The sequence below is a fragment of the Schistocerca piceifrons genome, chromosome 2, assembly GCF_021461385.2.
Source record: "Schistocerca piceifrons isolate TAMUIC-IGC-003096 chromosome 2, iqSchPice1.1, whole genome shotgun sequence".
Taxonomy (NCBI): domain Eukaryota; kingdom Metazoa; phylum Arthropoda; class Insecta; order Orthoptera; family Acrididae; genus Schistocerca; species Schistocerca piceifrons.
Genome location: NC_060139.1, coordinates 495,227,303 through 495,249,318, shown reverse-complemented (window position 1 = coordinate 495,249,318; position 22,016 = coordinate 495,227,303). Strand labels below are relative to the sequence as shown.

Below are 22,016 nucleotides of genomic sequence, written 5' to 3'. Positions count from 1 at the left end.
AAATACTTAACTCCTTTTCTACTTCGTGTTGGCTTAGTGGCAATCTTAGTAGCCTGTATACCATCGAAGTAAAATATGCCCATTTGTATAGCGGTGGGTGACAAGAGCGCTCGTTGATAACTAGATCCGTACACGTAGGTTTTCTGAATATGCTAAATTCATGCTTCCCATTTTTCTTTATTAGTGTTAAATCTAAGTAATCTATATGGTTGTTTTCTTCAAATTCCATGGTGAATCTAATTTTCGGGTGTTGAGAGCTCATTTTTTGTGCTAAGTTTTCGATATCATTTTTATCTCCTTTGTATAATAAAATGGAGTCGTCCACATATCTCCTGTAATATAATAAAAGAAACGATTGAGATCATTAAGAACAATCTCCTCACTCATGGTAAATTGGCACTGGGGGAAGTGATTGAGCTAGTGGAAATGTTGGAACATGTCTTGTCGTTCAATTACTTTACTTTCAATGGTAAAATTTATCAACAGAAAGACGGGCTGGCAATGGGGAACAGTTTAGCTGGGACGCTGGCTGACATTTTTGTAAATCACTTAGAAAACAAATTCTTTGATGAAAATCCTAATATCGCTGAGAAAATTGTATATTACAGGAGATATGTGGACGACTCTATTTTATTATTCAAAGGAGATAAAAATGATATCGAAAACTTAGCACAAAAAATGAGCTCTCAACACCCGAAAATTAGATTCACCATGGAATTTGAAGAAAACAACCGTATAGATTACTTAGATTTAACACTAATAAAGAAAAATGGGAGGCATGAATTTAGCATATTCAGAAAACCTACGTGTACGGATCTAGTTATCAACGAGCGCTCTTGTCACCCACCGCGATACAAATGGGCATATTTTACTTCGATGGTATACAGGCTACTAAGATTGCCACTAAGCCAACACGAAGTAGAAAAGGAGTTAAGTATTTTAAAACAAGTGGCCGTAGCGAACGGATATACGTGTAAGCAGGTGATGAATATTTATAGGAAGATAAAGAAGAGGCAAATGGAACAAACAGAAGGAAGGCAAGTAGCAGTTAAGAGGAACAACAAGAAAAAATATGTAGCTCTCACTTACAATGGAAGAATTGCAGACAAAATTGAAAGATGCTTTCGTAAAACCGACGTGAAAATAGGGTTCCGAACAAATAACACGTTAAAATTGAAGCTCCGGCATAGAATATGTAATAGTAGGAATAAATTTCAGGATTCAGGTGTATATAAAATCAAATGTAATGACTGCTGTAAACAATATATAGGGCAGACTGGTAGGAACTTTGAAACCAGATTCAGGGAGCACACCTACTCTCAAAACAAAACAGCTTTTGGGGCGCATATGGCTGCGACAAAGCACTCAGTCACGAATATTGAAAACAACTTAGACATCCTGCATAGAGCTCACAAGGGACGGTTCCTTAACATTTTAGAAGAGATCGAAATATACACCCATAAAAATAAAGATCCGGATTTAATCCTCAACGAACAACGCGAATTCAATCATAACGCCTATTTTAGCATTTATGACGACCTACTAAGATGACAACTGTTGCGTATGGAGATCCAGGCCAAGGGATGAGAGATGGTGCGCGGTGGAGAAGCCGGAAGACGCGTGCAACGCCTGGCGTCGTTGACGGGGCCCTCCTGTGCGGCCCTCTTGCCCGCGGCGATGGACAGCAGACGACTGAGCGGACCGCGGCACAACACCAAAGTGGCGGGAACCACGGAAGCAGACCGTAGAAGAAAACAAGTTCACACCAGCACCATAGATATATAAATCGCCCTATGCCTGTTAGATCGTATAAAAATGATAATTTTACTGTTTTTTAATCCTGACAAGTACAGATTTTAGCTTTGACATCTACATATTTTAATTACATATTTTTAATATAAAAAAGATCTACTGAATACATTATGTGCAAATGGAATGTAACAAATGTACCAGACGCCACCTGTCGGTAATAGTGTCATAATTAATATAAATGACGTGCACTCTGCCAACCAATTTTATGTGACGTAGCATGTGAAAGTTGCTGAATTGGACGGATTACTCCTGTAACTTAAATATCAGGTACGTTCTGGTACATTTGATGTTGATAAGATAGGATGAAAAAGATTTGCTTTCGTGAAATAGTAAATTAGTATAATTATTTTTACAGATCTGAAGATGGTTCTGAATGAACCGAAACCGGTCATATGAATAATAAAAAAAAAAAATTTGCAATCAAGACGGATTTAAAGTAACATTATAAAATCACTGATTGCTGTTATCCCATAAGACATTATGTCTGTTTTTGCAAAGCTTGTTATTAACCTGACACGTTCCACATCGTTACGAAGTGTTGTAGTCATGATCTATGAAACAAGTACTAATCTAATCTAATCTATGGGAATTTACCCCTGCCATAGTTTCTGTCTCTCTCTGACACTACGTCAGAAGCGAGGGGAATAGCAGTAAAGTAGTATTCTTATAGGGGCCAGTCTGGCAGTGATGTTGTAAATATTCTGCCTGAAGGAGGGCAGTGACAGCAATCTGCAGCGGGTCCAGGACGGGCCACATCTGCTTATGTGGCGGGAGGCGCAGCCGCGCTGCAACAGCACCAGAGATGGCGGCAGGTGTTGCCATCCGGCAAGCTCCAGTAACAGCAAGTTGCGGCACCGCATCCAGGAGGATGTGGGTTTGAGTCCAGTCCTGTCCTGGGAGCAGCAGCAGCCGAGGGCCATGGGTGACCAGTACACCCACCTTTGTCCCATGATCAGACAGAGCAGGCCAAATGGGACGGATGTCAGCAGGGACCAGGGACTGTAAAAGTCTCCAGAATCGCAGGCAGCTACACGGTGCAAGACACGACGCCTCGGCGAACGGCGGCCGGGGAGAGCGGCTGACTTCCAGCTGAGCGGCCTTGATGATGGAGCAGAAATGTCGGCATACCAGGAGTTGCTGATCCGGCTGGACTCGCGGGAAACGCTACGGGCGGCATGCCGACACTATGCTGCACCCATCATAGTAATGTAAATTATGTGAATAAAGGAATACTTCTGAATACCGCTGTATCATTCTGCACTGCCCCTTGACGTTATTGAACTTGTTCGACCTCGTGACAAAATACGGCGTGGTGGGTCCTGGCTTCAGCTCGGCCATCTAGAGTCCTGGGTTTGACCATCGACGCTTTACAACAGTAATAACAACACTCAAGAAACTCTGTGCAAACCATAAATAGCGATTTAAAAAGATATAAAAACGACTGAATACAGTAGAGGGAGACTGGATGTAGCTAGATTATTGTGTGCATTGACGGATAATCTGAACGGTGCAAGGATGGGAATGACTACGTTACAAGGAACAGTATATCATGCCATGCACAGAGAACTGAGTTCTGTGTAGATGCTTCCACAGAAAATCGTAGCCGGACTATGCAGAACACAGAAGGAATTCACAGCATAGTTACAGCAGATAGTGCAATCAACCGAGAAAAGCTTCACACTATTCTGTCGTATGTCAACCGTGGAAATGGGTACTGATTTAGTATGATTAGAGCTGTTTATTCGATTCCCAGTGGCATGTATGAACGCTCAATATAAATTTTTGCAGTTACGCACCTTTTCAGTTAAGTGGTAATTGCTCGCTGTAGTCTTATGGAGGAAAGTGGTACATTCTTCAGGACTAAAGACTCACATTATCAAGGAGCAACTTGGAATCCCTACGATGTCAGTGAGAGTGCTTTGGTAGTGTATTGGCCATGCTGCTGAGGCAGCACAGGCAACACAATCCATGCTGGGGCTAGTTCGCTGTGACGTTGCAGGGCGCCAAGTATGCAGCTCCCTCACTGCGGCAGCTGCGACTGTGAGACACACTGGTGTCAGGGCATATTGGTGTGGCTGGCACCCTTCTCCCACTGCACTGCTGGCAGCCACAAAGCAAGATAACAGTGTACCTCTGATCAATAAATGTGAATTCTCAATAAATGTGTATGCCTCATTAGCGCCTTTGGACGCTTGATAGATCCTCACCACCACATTCCCCACAATGCTATCCTGATGACTGCAGAAACCACAGTCCTAGCTCTCTATAACCTTAATAAGCTAAGTGGCACATTCTTGAGGACTACAGACTCACATAATGGAGGAACAGGTTGGAATCCCCGACTGTGAATTCAGACTTCAGCTACCTGTAGTTTCCCTAAATAGATTAAGGCAGATACTGGAATGGTTTCTTTGCATGTTCCCTTACCTTATTCAGGCTTGCTCTATCTTCGTTGGCTTCACTGTCGGTGCTAAGTCCTAATATTTCTACTATTTCATTTTTTGAAGGGCTCTTTGAAAGTATATGTAACTCTAATATTCAGTCTTGAGGGTGCCATGCTAGACTCATATGTTTCCTTAAATTGGTCATATTTCTTGATGTGATTTACTTACGCATCTGCTTTACAAGTAGATTCCATCAACAACAGTGATGGCCCTAGGCTATACATTGATATTCTGTGAGCTCTATGCTGTTACCCTCAGCTGCAGTTAAAAGTTGGGCTGCTTAGCTATACATCCCCAGTACTCAAAAATTTGTTATGATTTTACTTTTGTTTTAAAATTCATGCAAAGATATGTTTTGTAGACTCTTCATCCACAATCACACGTTTAATACAAACATTAAACCTTAAAAATAACAAATATTTACAGGGAATCTGCTATCCAAACTTTATTATTCGCCAAAGGGGTGTTTCGGATTCTTATCCTTAGCCAAGTTGGACTGGCTCACATGAAACAGCACTGCCTATCTTCTCCTGGGGCTGCCATCTGTCCCAATATATTTGGACCGTCATCTTTATGGACCTTCTTGTCCCAACATCCTGACAAGACCCAATTTTGTCCCGATTTTGCAAAATATTATTACGTTCTTGGCTCAAGTACTGAAGTAATGCCATCTTTAAAGCAACATGTAAATGCAGCATCCGTTAGTTATATTTATATCAACAAGTTTATGTTGACAAGGTTGTGTCACAGATGGCGTAGCAAGTTGCGTATCCTGTATTGACGATGCAAGGACCTTCTAGATCCTGCGCCATCATTCGAGAAAATATCAGACTTCTCCATAGTATAGTTCTGGAACTACTTAAGCAGCACCATGTGGAAGAATCAGGCAGTTCTCATTTGAATAGCGCTCTGATAAGACGATTCTTTCTAAATGTATTACGAACAAGCAGTGCAAGTTAGTAATTTTTGAAGTGTATACTGCGGGTATAGAGGGCGTGAAGCATACAGTGACGTTTACTTCCATGACTAAATTGTTATTGTCGACTGTTTACCGTCTAATAAACTTGTCTTATCATAGTTTACGAAAATGCCTAAGGATGGAAAGAGTGTCATTTTCGGATGGTTACATGAAAGATTGGTCTCTTGTTAAAAAAGGATGTGCAGACCAGGAAGTGTTATGTGAGATTTATAGATGTTGCATCTCATTAACCCATGAGGCTAAGGCAGATGTGAGACATCACATTTCTACTAAGGATCATACAAATAGATTCGCGATAGCATCGACATCAAATCCTATTTCATAATTCATGGTTAAAGAAAGACGCCAAGGAAGAACTGCTGGTTGCTACTGGAAAATCAAGAACAGCTTACAAAATTGTCGAGCATCATCAATCCTTCAATTCTCTTGACTGCACCATAAAATAGAATACCACATTGTATTCTGACTCCAAAGTCGCTAAAAAGCAGTCTGCTACAGCCAAGATCAAAGCTACAATGATTCTCTAAAATATCCTTGTCCGCTCTCCAAGTCCAAATGCATAAAACAGTTCATTTTGCGGCATAGGTGCCGACGAATTGAAACACAAAGCTCAAACAATGTTTCCTTTAGTTGGTCCATACTTTAATGAAACTGACAGAATCCAACAGAAGCCGTTGAAGTTTGATTCACTGAATATCGAAACATCAGAGACAATTGCAAACTTTGGCTAGACAATTTAAGACAACTGCGAATTCGATTAGATAAATTAATCGCTTTTTGTGGAGACAATACCAACTTCAAAGGGCTCCATCAATGTGGCCAATGGAATGTGTTTCTCCAAATTAAAGAAGAACCAGGAATAAATGTAGTGGAACTGGAGGCAGTGCCCATATTCTCCACAATACTATATCAAGAGCTGCTAGAGTCTTAACAGACGACATTGAAATAATCATCATGAAAATATTTAATTATTTTTCGATATTCGCAGTAAGGACAGAGAAGCTGAAAGAGTTCTGCTTACACATTGATGTCTCTCATTAGACTTTTCTATCTAACTCAAAAAGAATATGGCTGTTGTTAATTCTCACAGCTGAGAGAGTTCTTAAGCTTTGCATTCCATTAAAACATTTTTTTATGCTGAAGACAAGCCACCTAAAATAATTTCAGATTTTTTCAGTAGTCAGATTGGTGAAATTTACTTCATGTTTCTGCATTCAAACCTGGCTCTGTTTGAAAAAAATATAAAAAGCTTGGAGAAGAATAAAGTCTCGATAACTGAAATCAGAAATGTATTAATTGACACTCAAAGATGCCTGAATGAAAGGAAGACTGCCAATTTTATTGGCGTGAAGACTAAGATGAATCTGAACAAATTAAAGAAAGAGAACCCTAACCAAGAAATAATTAATTTGATTTCGAAAATTGAGGGAGAGACAATGGCTTTCTATACCACAACATTTTAGCATTTTAATAAATATCAAGTATCTGATTGGATGACGCTACCTAAAACTCCAAATTATTTGATGATTGAAAACACTACTATATGCATGGATAAATATGTTGTGAAGATTTCGGGCGACAATTGTTTTCAGGAATGTATGTATCTGAAGAGCTTTTTAGAAAGTAAGTGGGACTGGGAAGAATGGAAGTCTAAGCACTCTGTGGAAGAAAGGTGGATTTACTTTCCTAACGAAACCGAAAATCCTGAACGTAAATGCCAACTGCTAAGATATGCCAGTATTTGTTTTCTATTCTCGCACACAACACCACTGTAGAAAGAGCATTTTCGATGTTGTCGGTCCAGAGGACTGGTGAAAAAAAACGACTGCTGCCAGGGACTGTGGAATTAGTTTTACAGTGCCAGTTTGACTATGTACGAGCTGACTTGCTTGGAATTTTAGAAATAAGTAATATGTGAAATTTTATTAATACCTAAAAATTGCTGAAGAATGGGAAATTTTCCGAAAAATATGTTTTACCAACTACTTCTGCTGCAACAAACTCCATGTGTTCTGAATAAAAAGTGATTATATTAAACACGTTTTTTCCTTCATTCCTATACTCTGATCTCAGAGTGTCCCGACGAGATTCCAGCTAGACATGACAATCCTATCCTCTCCACACAAAATTGGAAACTATATTCATCACAGTATACTATAATTTCCAGTGTCAGAATTATTGAAAGTAGAGCTCACTTAGATATGTGTATCATAAGCTTGTGGAATCTAGGCAGTCCTATAAAAGGATCTGTTATCCATGTCTACATATAAAATAAAATTAGGAATATATTAGTTCTGAGTACAAATTAACAATTGTCTTACTGATGGATCGTGTGATCAGCCTTCAGCATCCACTGGGGTCGGCGCTTAGGTATGGTGCACACTTTGCATAACTGACTAGGGCTGCACCTGATTAAAACACGATATTCCTCCATAAAGGCTACAACCGCCACAATGAAAACTTGGGCAGCTTTACAGAAAAGTTCAGATTTTTAGTTTTTAGCTGTTGCAAATCTTTATTCAGTACGTCGAACGTGGCTTTGTCTGTACTTTAGCATTTAGAGATCCCAAATAGTGTCATTGTGTAAAAATAGGTCATAAACCACTATTGTGAAGAAGACTAAGATGTATGAAATAGGTCCGTTTGTCTAATCGAGTTAATTGAAAAGAAAATCCCAGCGGGACATCCTGATAGGTAAAAACGGTACGCAGTTTCCCAGTCTACTGTTCCGAAATTAAGGGAACGTATCTGCATTGAAACTTAAGGCAACCGAAAAAAGTTTACAGTGCGTTAATGTAAGGCTCGTTTTCATAATCTTCATGGACTAAAAACAATTCCCATTAGACAGGAAATCACAGTAGCAAAATATTATACTGGATTTGGTTTTCTAAAATATTCAATTTGAAACGATAGGCACGTTTCATAAATTTTTTTTCTGGCGAGGAAGCGTTTCATAGCTCTTTGTGGTCCTCCAGAGAATTGTTAACAGACCGGCTGTTAAGGGCGCCGTCAGTATAGTTGTCGCAGTCAGGCGTTCCGGTCTACCATTGCTTTTTTTCTAAATTTTACTTGAATAACAAACTTAGATTTTGCAACGAAGCGTACATAAATCTACATTTTCCAGAATATTAAATTTGACATTAGCTATACAGATACATAAACTGGCGTTGAGTCGTAACCGACATATTTAGAGCTGAATCAACCCAAATTTAGTGCCACGCTTTGTGATCACCTGCTAGCAAAGATCTATTGGTTTTTTCGTCACACGAAATAAAAATTGAGTTTTCTAACAATTTTCGGATATCATTTGTGATCGAAAGGGCTTGATGTTCGTGACGGAGCAAACTCACCTACGACGAAAGATCTAGTGTTTTTAGAGACTGGATAGTATCAGGAAGGGGGCAATAGGATGAATAGTTTTGCTTTTATAGTTGAAGTCCGGCGATAAAAAAATAATTCGTAGATACTTACATGAAAACGATTGCTTAAACCATTAGCAGCGAGTATAATATTTACAATACATCAGTAAAATGTGGTTACTGAGGAGAAGCCGATTACTTGGGTTGCGACGTGATAGAGTTAGATTGTGTTTTACGTGTTAATGAATGGTGATACCTAATGCAAATTAGTTTGTCGAGTTAGTTTCACCTTAAAGAGGCTGTTTTTGTTGTACCTGTGTGCTTAACTCTGGTAAATAAGTGAAATTATTAGTTAATTCTGTACTTGACGGAGGTCGGCCTAATGCTGTGAACAAATGCTAGAAGTTCTAGGTGTCGATGGGCTATGTTTTGTGATATTATAAAAACATGGATGTTGATTCACCAGTTAGTTTAAAAAGATCTAGCAGCGCTCCCATGATAAATGAATTGAATACCACAATGTCGGCAGCATCCACAACATCGTCTGCAAGGTGAGTACAGTTCACTCCTCTCATGATATTTCGTACCTAAATGTTGCCCTGTTTGAAAAGAATCGTCAGTATCACGTATAATGTAGGTACTTACAGCACAATGCTCCCCAATATATTTGTTTAGAAATTGACTCCAGTCACTGCATCATCAGATTAAGAAATTAATTATTTAACGTAAAAATTATACACATTAGACAGATAATGCTAGTGTAAACGGATTACAGGTAAACATTTTTACCATGGTTTTAACAGAAAAGTTGTACTACCAAGAAATATAATTAATTACTTACTTACTTTTGTCAGGTGTAATGATAAAGGTTTTTGTAATGGTGTGTTTATAAATTAATAGATATAAGTAACCGTAAAGGATTTCTGTAATTAGTCTGGTGCACAAAATAAACAGTCACATCTTGAATTCATGTGTTATATGAGCCTGACATTTCTGTAATCGAATACACAACTTATGTCATAACTTATTTTATTATCTAGATTTATACTAAAAGTGATCTTGCACAACGTTCACATTCAGAATAATGTTTCATTTTACTAGGGACAAGGATTGTGCACAACTATTTAACATCTCATTAGGAGTTTGTGGAGTGGTCATTCTTCATGTGGGATGTACATTAAGAGGGCAAATTATGCATTTTATGGACAGACTTCTAGCACACATTATTTTGAGTAACAGAAAGCTATCTGCTGCCCTGCATGCCAGTAAGTGTAATTTACTGAACAAGTAGATATACAGAAGAATATCTTTCAGGAGTTCTTTAGTTTTCACATTACATGATCACATTGCGAGTAACATTTCTAAATATAATGCTAGGAGGAGAAATGATTTATATTGTCCACTACCCAGCCTTATGTAGCACAGAAAGGAGTGAGGTATTCTGTGAGTACTCACCCATTGATATTAAGAATTTACTGAATAATAAAATTAACTACCAACATAAGGTTGAAATTGTGATCCATGAGACATGCAAATAATTAACTATATGTAGAGTTAAAGAGTTCCCAGGCTCATATCAAATGACATACTGTCAGCAGTCACCTGTTGACATACAATTTAATCCTAATCACTGATTTTTAGCCTGGTTCCGATCATCAGCTAATGATCTTACATGACTGCAAACTTTAAAGGGATAAAATACATTGAAATTTAGATTAAGCGAATTATTTACAAGGCATAGGCAATGGGTCACAAATTATTGTATTAAAACACATTTTTAACTAGCATTACAAAAACACTCTCTCTTTCTTTCTTTCCTTCCTTCTTAAGTGAGAAGGTTTGTTTTGACACAGCTCTACGTGGTAAGATATTCTGTGCAAGCCTCTTCATCTCTGCATAATTACTGCAGGCTACATCCTCTTGAACCTGCGCACTGTAATCAATCTTCGGTCTCCCTCTACTATTTGAGCTATCAAACATCCCACCATTGCAAAACAGACGAAGAGACAATATCTTGCTACTTCAAATGATCCCTACTTTTAGTAAAGTTGTTCACTGGATTTCTTTTCTTTCCAGTTCGATTCCATACTTCATCATACTTCATCATTAGTTACTGATATGCCCAGCCAATATTTGTCATTCTTCTATGGCACCACTGCTGCTGTTCTCTTCTTGTCTGAGCAATTTATTGTTCCATTTCACTTCTACACCAAGCTACACTCCAAACAAATACTTTCAGAAAAAGTAGTGTTAACAGATTTATGTTATTCAGAAAATTTTTTCTCGATATTGCCAGTCGGTGTTTGATATTCTCTGTACTCCATCCATTGTCAGCTATTTTGAAGCTCAAATAGCAGGATTCATATACTGCTTTTGTTGTATCCTTTCCCAGTGTAATTCTTTTAGCATTGTTTAATTTAATTTGACTACGTTCAGCTATACTTATTTTATTTTAGTGGATGTTTATCTCATAACATCTTTTCAAGGCATTATCCACTCCCTTCAACTGCTCTTCAGTCCTTTGCTCTCTCTGAGACTGTTCCCTGTTGCTCCCTGTACTTCATCCATTTAACCTTCAGAATTTCAAATTGTGTATTCCAGTCAACATTGCCAATAGCATTCTCAGAATCCATTATGGGACATAAATTGGGTTACCTTCTTCAGTCTATCTCCTAAGATAAGGCGCTAGGTCACTATTGCTTTGCTCATTCCTACATTTCTTGGTTCAAATGGCTCTGAGCACTATGCAACTTAACACCTACATTTTTCCTGAACTGAAATGGATTTTTGTCAAGATCGGCTTCTACAGGTTTTTCATTCTTCTGTAAATAATTCAAGTTAGTACTTTGCAACCATGGCTTACCTATTAAACTGATAGTACAATAACATTCAGAGCTTTCAGTACTTGTTTTCTTTAGAATTGGGATTATTACAGTCTTTCATTGTTCATTCATTACAAATAAAAAACTACTAGGTACACTTATGTTAAATAATAGAAAAACCTCTAACTTCCGTTATTTGAAAAATCTCTAATAAATATTTTGGTGCGTTTATGGTTCTATTTTCTACATCAGCTTGAGAAATGCAAAAAGCGGCCGCTATATATTATTTGCCAAGAAAGAAACCTTTATGGATTATTCAGAAAATATGTTCATTTTGTTAGTGAATAATATGTAAAATACCTTTTCCCACAGAGCAAAAATTTGTATAAGAGTATAACAAAAATTAACGCAAAGAAGGGCGAACTTCGTAACTAGAAAGGAGGATAAACCAGTACTAAACATGACACTGGGTGGGGAACAGCTGAAAATGTGGAAAGTATAAAGTACCTCTGGAGTATAATTTGTGGGAAAGTGGAAGACCAACAGAGGTATGAATGTAAGTCAAGCTGATAACTTCATGATATCTACAAACAAGTGAAATGAAGTTTTTGAGACGTTGGATAGGTTTAACAGAAATGGAAAAGATGAAATATTAGGGAGATAACATATGAAAAATCCCAAGAGAAGACTGAGGAGGAAAAATTAAAATTGGAAGGTTATGTGAAGAGAATGCATGAGATGAGGATGCGTAGAAAGTTGCATGAACTGGAGGAGAACAAGAGACCAAGGGGAGAGCCAGGGAACAAGTGGCTGAAAGGAGTGGAACAAAGCCTTCCACAGAGTCTAGAGGAATGGGCCAGAGTGTGACAGGAAAGTGATGGAAAACTAGAGAAGATTGAGTGACTTGTATTCCAAGCAGATCCTGCCAGTGATGCAGTGATTGAAAACTGTAGCAAGAGGTGATGGTGGTGATCTTAATTTGCTTATGAGTGGAAAAGTTGTCACAGATGGCACCAAAAGAAATTGGTCCTTACAGTGTGAACAATATTAGTAAAATTGAAAATAACCATAATAATTTATGAAATAAATAGGAAGAAAATCTATCCTCCATTCCAGCTTTCTCAGTATGAAGAATGAATGTTACTTTGCAGCAAAGTGTGCACTGTTTTTCAGAATTTGTGACATTAAAATTGTGTAGTGGACCAGGACTTGATCTGATCACGAGTATCTCTTCATACCTGGATAACTCATTCGATTAGGGTATTGCTTACAGAAGGCAAGGTGCTATTTCCATTTTCTACTGTGACCCAAGATTTTAATTTCTCAGGAAGTTTCAGTCTTTAAGTGTTGGTTTAGCCTTACAAATGTATTAGTGACTGGTAAAATATTTTACTCCTCAGAATGTGATGCGAACAACGAGGCATCTTTCATGACAGAATGAGCTTGCTGAAAAGATTGAAAAATTAAGTGGTCATTAACCATGAACATTTGTTCGAAGAAAATAGTGTCATATTAGGTACAGCACAGTTGCAGGTGGTATTCCGTTGCCTTCAATCGTGTAAAGAACTCTAAATCATGACAAACCTAAGTGTTTCGTGGTTATTGTCCAAGTCTTTAGACAGACAGACAGCTACTACCCATCAAGCTTTGTGAACGCAAACTTTGATAGACTCATTTTATTTTCAGACTTTCTTTATGGTATATTGCTTCCTATAATTTTATTTGGACCAAATAGTATTGAATTGATTACTTGCAGTAAAATAAAACTACCATTGCTCACTATTTTCTCAGAAGACTGAAGCCTATAATTGCTTAATTTCGAACTGGTTCTCATCAGAAGTTATGAAAGGGCAGAAGTAAGTCTCCTAACACAGTTGTTTTGATTTGATGTTACATTAGTGGTCACATACTTTGTGTTCTGTGTACAATTTGATCTAATATAGAATGGTAATGCGAGCTCTGATGTTGAAAATGTGAGTTCTTGAACTGTGTTTTTCGCAAACAAGTAATTATTATTACTAAATGCCAGGGTTTCAGCCATGTATTTTTATTTTTATTTTTGTCGCCCTGTGTCTTTTTAAGTATTTATAATTCAAAGTTCACTGCGTAGTATGGCTTGGATAATGAGACGTATTTGTTCCTAGTTGTGATCTTTGTCCAGTGACGCAGGAAACACCCAACAAATATCATAAACAGTGTGGCAATTATAACATGATATTAGTGGCATCGTTTTTTCAAACGGACTACAGATCAGTCTGTCACCATAACCAAGTTTTTTTGCTTTCACATTTGTTGGCTTCCCTAATGACAGTTACCTTCTAACATTACCTAGACTCTGGGCTATGTTGAAGATCAGTTTGTCACAGCAACCCAGTTTTTAGTTTTCATATTCCTTGGCTTCATTAACTAATGACTAAACTGTGAAGACACATACACATTAGCCATTAATAGTACGTCACAGATCAAAGCTGATAACTAGTATTGAATATTCCTCTTGAGCTGTATAGTGCTTATTTTGTCTAATTTCTGCTACAGATATATTTGTTGTGCCATTTTCATGTAATTTGTGCAGGCATTTGATTATTAGAATGTACACTTTTCAATTGTTAAATTATACTTTATGAAACCCAATTAGGTCTAACATCTTTGTGCTTTTGTTTTAGAAGTAGTTTTTAAATGACTATTTCAGCATCTTCCAACCACTCTCCCTCTGCTCACCCAGTTAAATAAGGTTGTTTCTAAAACTCTTAATCTACGAGACAATCTGTGAACTTCATTGGCTCTATATCAAATGACTTTCGGTTTTGCACACTAGTTTTTGTTACTATAATTAATACACCTTTATGAAGTACAGTTTCTCTGTTACATAATTTACTGTATTTATATTTATCTATCACTTTATATCTTTTTCATTTTCCTATTCTCCTGTGGAAATAACAGTAGCCTACACACCGATAAGAAAAATCAGTAATATACTTCATTATTTAGTTTGTGATCAATGGAAAGTAAATGCAGAGTCAACTTAAGGGACTGATCATTTCATTATTGATAGAACTAACAAACATGAAATTACTTAACGACAAAGCCACAAAAACTTTACATTTTTGTAAAGTCAAACCAAACAGCTACTTATCTCATTAACCAGAAAATAAGGCGTCCTAGAGAGTTAACGAGTTTAATACACCCACCATTGGGCAGTTCACCAATAGTCACATGCCCTGATTCCCCAAGACACTTTGGAGGGACATGTTGACACGTTAGTCAGCACATACAAAATTTCTCCTCCTTCCCCCTTGATAGTACTGGTAATGAAAGTTTCTTCTATCAGCATATTTAAAACTGGCTAAGTCTGATACTTATACCAACTAATTAGAAATTATGCAACAACAGTTTTACAGAGCTCTGGTAAGGTTGCTGGGTGCTTTGCATGTAGTTAGAAATGAGGACAAGTTAACAAATTGAAAACTCACTAAATACGTTTGGACAGAAGAGCTGTAAATACTTAATACACTTTCACACAATAAAGGGGTCTTTAATGATTACTTTCTTACACTGCTCGTGTTCTACAGCTTCCAGGTTAACTAATTCTTGTTGCTTCAAAAAAGTAAATTGGACCATTTTGTGAGCATTAATCAAACTTTTCTCTCTTTGTGTTTAATAGGGATTCTGGCCCATTTGGCAGCATATTTTCAGCGGGCCAGCCCAGGACACGTCGTTTCAGCGCAAGTTTCAGTCCAGTACATAACATGAGTGTAAGTATTTTATGGGTGCACCAGCAATGCAGACTATTTGGTGATACAAAAAATAAATATTTGGAATATATATCAGATTGCTGAAGTAATTGTTTTATGTCTGATGGAGATTATTTTTGTTTTCTGGATTTGGTACTGAGATGATATTTAGTATTAGGAAGATTCATTTTGCATAATGCACACACCTAGAGTGAACATTTCATATATTTTGGTTTCATTTGCCGTACACCAAATAATTGTGACATTTTCTCTCTAGTGCTAGACTTAAATGCCCAACTGTTTGGGAATTATTTAGTGTAATAGAAATTACAGAGATAATCACATTTTGCATATAAATTTACATAACTATTAGAGGAATGTTCACAGTTACGGACACTAAAAAACTAACACAATGATATGAAGAAACAATTTTCACCTCACAGAACTGAACATGGGGGCATTAGTGTTTTATTTGTGGACTGTTTCAGGGAGGAAGTGATATGGATGATGATGGGGGACCTCAGAAACATTGACATAGTGGGTTTTAAGCTAATTTGGGAGGAAGTGATGAGCCTGGGAACACAAGAGGAAAAACAAATGAAAAAAGAGCAACTAATGGGGTAAGAAAAGTGGAAGTGATAAATGACAAATGTGAAAAATAGAATAAAACAGAAAAACATGAATAACGAAGGTTGTAGAGAAGTGAGCTGGAAAGTGGAAACAGGGCAGACAAAAATGGAAGTCATTAGATTGGGAGAGGTTTGAGGGAACAAGTAATAGGGGAAGTTAGAGGATGTTATGGAAGAACAGCTTCCAGCCACACGTTTCAGAGGAACTGATGTAAGAAAGAGGGATCCAATTGACATAGATCGTGTAACTACATGGTAAGAGGAGCAATGCTGTACCAGCTTCATGTTCCACAACTAAATGGCCCAGCACCATTTTGCAGTCAGTTTGTAAACAACTAGTTTGGCATTCATTTCTGTCTATAACACTCTTACCACAACTTCAGTAGGAAGTGGTGGTAGAGTTTATTGGGCAATTCTTGCATCAGGCTCAAAGATAAGACTGCAAACTTTGATAGTAAATCTGAGAAGAGGAATATAAGAGTGGACTAAGATATTACATAGCTAATAATAGCAAATTAAATGTCACCTTGCAATGTGTGGGAAAGAGTTCAAGGAATTAATCATTTAAGACCACAGTGATAGGCAGTCAAAGCACTGTAGAATTTAGTTCAGTTGTTAATCCAACATATTATTAGGAGAGAGTATCTCTGTGGCTATGGTGCTTTGGAGAGGTTGATATAAGCATAAAAAAAGAGTTGTTTATGACGTAAGTGAAATGCACACTTTTTGTCCTCAAGGATTGTAGTGAGACCTTCAGCATATTTCAGTAGGTGTTATATACTGTTAAAGTTGCACTATCTTTGGGCACTGAGGTTAATGTTTTGATTAGGAAGAGCATGAGGTCTGGCATTGGCCACTTTCAGATAGATAAACCGATGGTAGTTTCAGGGATTAGTTATAAAAGTTCTGTCCGTAATCAAAGATTGCTCCCTATACAGAGAAATTGTTTGTTAGAACATATTAGTGCATTACAATCTTGCACTGTGCCCTTCAGCTTGCTCAGTCAGTCCAGTGATAATGGATGAGCAGTTGACTTTAGATATGTCCTTACACTCTACCATAAAGTGTTATATACAAAAGTGAATAAATACAAACCCTTCTGTGAAACAGAGACTTTTTTTAACTGTCAGATGCTGATAACAATCACCACGCATGTCTTTGAATGGCATGAAAGATATTCTGAGGACAAGGACTGTGTGGAATTTGACAACAGATGGTTAGCCTTATACACTATCTAGGAGAATGTTGCAAAAGTCTGAGAAGAAAGACAGAAGATTTAGTGTCTGTGGTGCTGCTGAAATTTTGCGTTTCAATAGAGAAAGTGTTCAAAACACTTTAACTGAGAAATTGAACATAAGGAACTTGACTACAAAAAATGATACCAAAAGATTTGTCTGGTGAGTGAAAGGAATGGTGAAAGTAAGTTTATTCTTATCTTTGGACTGTATTGATGAATAGCCCAGTTTTCTTAAAGAGTTTCATAACAGTTCATGAGACATGGCTTTTTACATGTATTTGAGGAACCAACTAGCAATCCATGTATTGGAAATCATATGAACCATGAATTGTCTGCTAAATATTTCATGCGTGCAATGTAGCCGCTTTGATTCTCTGCGCTACCTCTGAGCTAAGAACACTTAAGATTACTCATTGTAATTAACTGTTATGTTGTGTGTTTAAGTAAATTGCACTTTGACACACTGTAAGGTGACCCCGAGTATCTAAATCGCGCCAGAACGATCACATAACACGCTGGAAAAATTTAACTGTGCACTAGAACGATAAAATGCATCACATGTAAATTTTTGCGTCAATCTTCCCGTGCAGAATCACTTGTAAGCAACTGCATTTTTTTTAATCAGTGCTTACCATGAAAAGTGCGGACTTAACAGTGGCAGATGTGATCCGTAATCATTTCGGTGAAACTTCTGCCCTTGTTGTCAGATGATGCAGTACTGTGATTTGCCCAACTTGAGAGCCTATTTGTTTTGGTCCACATCACCATTGCTGGAAACCAATAATAAGTACTTGGTGGCTGCAGTTAATGAGCAAATGGCTACGGAAATATTAGATTCCTAGCTTTGCCGCCAAGCACTGAAAAATAAAAATACACCTCTATGAAGCACGTGCTTGTCCTACTCAGAAGCTAAGTGACTTGAAAAATTGCTTTGCACTGAAGAACTCTGCAACTGCACACAATCTCAACTACTTCATCTTCACACATTGGCAGGCAATGCAGTTAACAATGATATTCCGCAGAGTATTTGGCTATTGTGGTTAGCTGCAAATGCGCAAAAAATACTTACTGTTCGCTCTAGTGACCTCGGCACTCTCACTCAAATTGCTGACTGAGTAGGAGATATGTATCCCTCAACAAGTGGTGCAACTGTCTGTCAAAACAGACTTCTTTGGAAGTACTGCAAACAGTATCTGAAGTGTCAGAGCAAGTTGTCGTCCTATAAACATGGTGCTCCACATGTGCATTGCAGCAGCAATTCTGTTCCAGCAGGAACAATCATTTATCCACCAGGGAGAATTTCTCCTGGTATCACAAAAAATTTTGAGCTGAAGCTCAGCGGAGTTGACAAGGGAAGTGCCTCTGGAATCATGAGTGATGCGACTGATTTCAGAGAGGACAGTGATCGACTGAAGGCTCTAATAAACGGTAATTTCTCATTGACACAAGTGCTGATCTCTTAGTTTACCCTTCTTCCATGGCAGAATACTGATGGCAATCGCCTGTATACTGCAAATGGGTTACCGTCGAGACTTAATGGCTGCATCGACTTACAACTAAATTTCAAATTTTTGCTTGAATTCATATGGAAATTCATTGTTGTTGATGTGCTGTACCTGATGTTGGAGCGAATCCCTTATCTTTTTACAGTCTACAGTCTCCTCCTGCATCTTCAAATTCAATTCCTAGTTGAGTCTACAACATAGTTGTTCAGTCACAGGCACCTATGCCATGCCAAAAATGCTGGCATGAAACAGATTACAGGTGAGTCACCCTCCAATGATATTCACACATTGACTTGTTGTCTGCATCCAGAGAAACTAAAGACCTCAAAGCAAGAGTTCTCTTTTATTTTAACACAAGGGATCTGTCACTCTTCAAATATTAGCTGGGCCTCTGCACTCCAAATAATTAGTGAGAAGAATAACGGCTGGCACTCAGGTGGGGACTGTCATCAGCTTAAAGTCAGAACGGTACCTAATTGTTATCTTGTGCCACATGTCGAAGACTTTGTTATGCACATTCATCATAAGACTGTCTTCTCTACAATTGACCTCATCCATGCTTTTTATCAGATACCAGTAGTGTGGGAGGATATACCTAAAACTGCTGCTTGTGCTCAATTCGAATTTTATGAATTTGTGCGATTTCATTCAGACAGTGCAGTGCCACTCAGACTTTCCAGCACGTCATGGGTGAAGTATACAGAGACTTAGAGTTCTGTTAAATCTACTTTGATGATTTGCTTTTAATGTCACCTTGTGAGACAGAGCATCTAGCACATGTGTAGCAAATATTCATTATGCTACAAGAACATGATTTAGTGATTTGTAGGGGTACCCTTCCTGCACACAAGGACCACGCTATGTCAAGACAGAGTGGAAGCTATTTCTCAGTATTCCCAACCCAGTGCAATGCAAGAATTACATCATTTCTTGGCTTTAACAAACTTTGGAGACTTTTGTGTGCAATCTTACCTTGTTGCTAGCACTCTCAGTAAAATGCTAAAACGTCTGCCTAAACCTGGAGGTATGCTACAATAGACTAATAAAAAGAAATTAATATATCCTTGGCCAAAGTGGAAGCTGCAACTGTAGAAGCTGCATTATTAGCTCATCCTCTTCCTGAATAACATCTGGTGGTTATGGTAGACTTTCCGTCAGCTGCAGTCGGAGCCATGTTACAACAATGTATGCAAAACAGAAATTTTCGCTTTCACAAGCAAATTGATCAATGTATGTTAGGAGCTCTATGTAGCAAATACCTCTGTCAGAAAGTTTAAATGCAGGATTGAAGGTAGACATTTTACACTTCTCACAGACACTAAGTCACTTGTTTGCTTCCTGTCAGAAGCCAGACTAGGCATCACCATGCCATTTATAGTGTCTGGACTTCATTGCACAATTTACTATTGATAATCAGCGTTCCTCGTCATTTCGCTACTGATCAGGGCAACCAGTTAGTCGTCTCTTTTTAAAGCACTGTCTGCACTGCTAGGTATGAGCCATGTTTGAACCTGTGCCAACTACGCCACTCCTAATGATCTTATGGAACAACTTCATCGGCAGTTAAAGGCTTCATTTCGATCCCATGCTACAGAGCATTGAACTGACAGCCTAATTGTTGTCTACTAAGCCTCTGAACAGCCTTCGAAGAAGATCTCAGTGCAACAATGTATGGCCAGACACGTTGATTTTCAGGAGACTTTGTTACAGACACGTCAAACAGTATTATTGAAGACTTGGATTTTGTGTAAAATCTTCACTGATCCGTAAGTGTTGTCCTGTGATTTCCAAAGAAAATTCTGCTCAACAACCATTTGTTTCCTGTGATTGTCATACAAACATATTTTTGTTGGGCATGGTATTATTAGAAAACCTGTCCAACCCCCATACAATTATGCATACACAGTATTGGTACACCATGACGAAACATTTGATAACAATGGATCTTTAGTCACAATATCCATTGACAGACTAAAGCCAGCCTTCAGATTGAGTTAACACTGAGGCGCTAGGCCTACATATGTGTAGTTCTACAAGAACGCCGGACACAACTATTCTTCACTGCCAGTGACCATGCCACACAATTTGTTTTGGGCAGCGCAACGCATATATTTCAACCCAGTATACCATTGACAAAGGGGAGGGGGGGGGGGGGTGATGTGGACAGTGAATCATATGCTAAATGTTTCATGTGTGATTCTGCGAGCTGCCTCTGAGCAAAAAACAAAGTATAGATATAGACATTCTCAGCAGTCTGATTATATTTACTCATTGTAATTAACCATTACATTTTGCACCTAAATGAGTTGCCTGTACACGACATATTGTCGTCTTCAGAAGTACAGGGAAAAAAAACTACACAAGAGTTCTCTTCAGTTGAAACTTCCAGGCTCAGAGGCAGTGGTGATGTATAAAATTTCCATCTGTGACAGACATCTTCTGAGGTCGTCCGGCTACTGCCACTGAGGCTCCAGGTACTCTTGCATTTATAGAGGGCACCACCATTCGTCACGTGATGCTGACAATATGCCTATCCTTGGAAGGCGTCATCATTCTCAATTAAGAGTAATAGATAGTCATTCTGCTGGCGCAACGTCGACATCCATATTTTGTCCAACTTTAAAACTTCCTCTTTTCTATTAAAATTATTATGGTGTTTGTGAGTCTCTATTGCTTCTCTATACATGCGTGCATGATAATGGGATGTTCGTGCTAGAATGCTTGTCTCATTAAGTTTAATTTCATGGTTCCCATCTTGAAAAACATGCTCAGCTATGGCCGATTTTTCGATGTGTCCTAAGCGACAGTTTCTTTTATGTTTGGCTAAGCGGGTGTTTACACTTCTTTTCGTTGTTCCAGTATGTACTTGTCTACAACTGCATGGAATTTTGTATACCCCAGGTGTTGCTAGGGGGTGTCAGGCGTCTTTTGCAGTTCTTAAATATTCTTAATCTTCTTGGTGGGTCTGAAGATTGTTTTGATCCCATACCTGGCCAGACCTTTCCTGATACGGTCTGTGACTTTATTAATGAATGGTAGGTAAACTTTTCCAATAGGTGACCATTGTTGCTCTTCACTTCTGGCTTCTTTTCTTCATTGATGGAGGGCTCGATCAATTTCCTTGCTGGTATATCCGTTTTTCATGAAAGCTGACCGTAAGAGATTTAATTCATCTTGCAAGTAAGCTGTCTTGCAGATTTTGTTGGCTCTGTCCACCAAGGTTTTCGTGACACTTCTTTTTTGCCTAGGATGATGGTTTGATTCCCTGTGGAGGTATTGATCCGTGTGAGTGTTCTTTCTATATACCTTGTGGCCCAGCGTCCCATCCACCCGTTTAATTACTGACACATCCAGGAAACTGAGTTGACCGTTGCTCTCTTTCTCCATCGTAAACTGTACCTTCGGGTCAATACTGTTCAGATGCACCAAGAAGACACGCAGCTCTTCTTCACCATGAGTCCACACTACAAATGTGTCATCAACATAGCGGTACCATTT

General features: G+C 38.3%; 1 protein-coding gene across 2 annotated transcripts in view; it reads left to right on the top strand.

The window, feature by feature from the left end:
• The first annotated feature begins 8,260 nt into the window (after positions 1-8,260).
• LOC124776594 (P2R1A-PPP2R2A-interacting phosphatase regulator 1-like) overlaps positions 8,261-22,016 on the top strand; it is a 66,589-nt gene continuing 52,833 nt past the window's right edge. Inside the window, exons 1-2 of one of the 2 annotated variants that reach the window (XM_047251654.1) lie at positions 8,261-9,145; positions 15,078-15,168. In XM_047251654.1, the coding sequence (XP_047107610.1) occupies positions 9,042-9,145; positions 15,078-15,168 (195 nt within the window). In that variant the 5' untranslated portion in view covers positions 8,261-9,041. The remainder of the gene's footprint in view (positions 9,146-15,077; positions 15,169-22,016) is intronic. The other variant, XM_047251653.1, reaches the window with a different exon arrangement.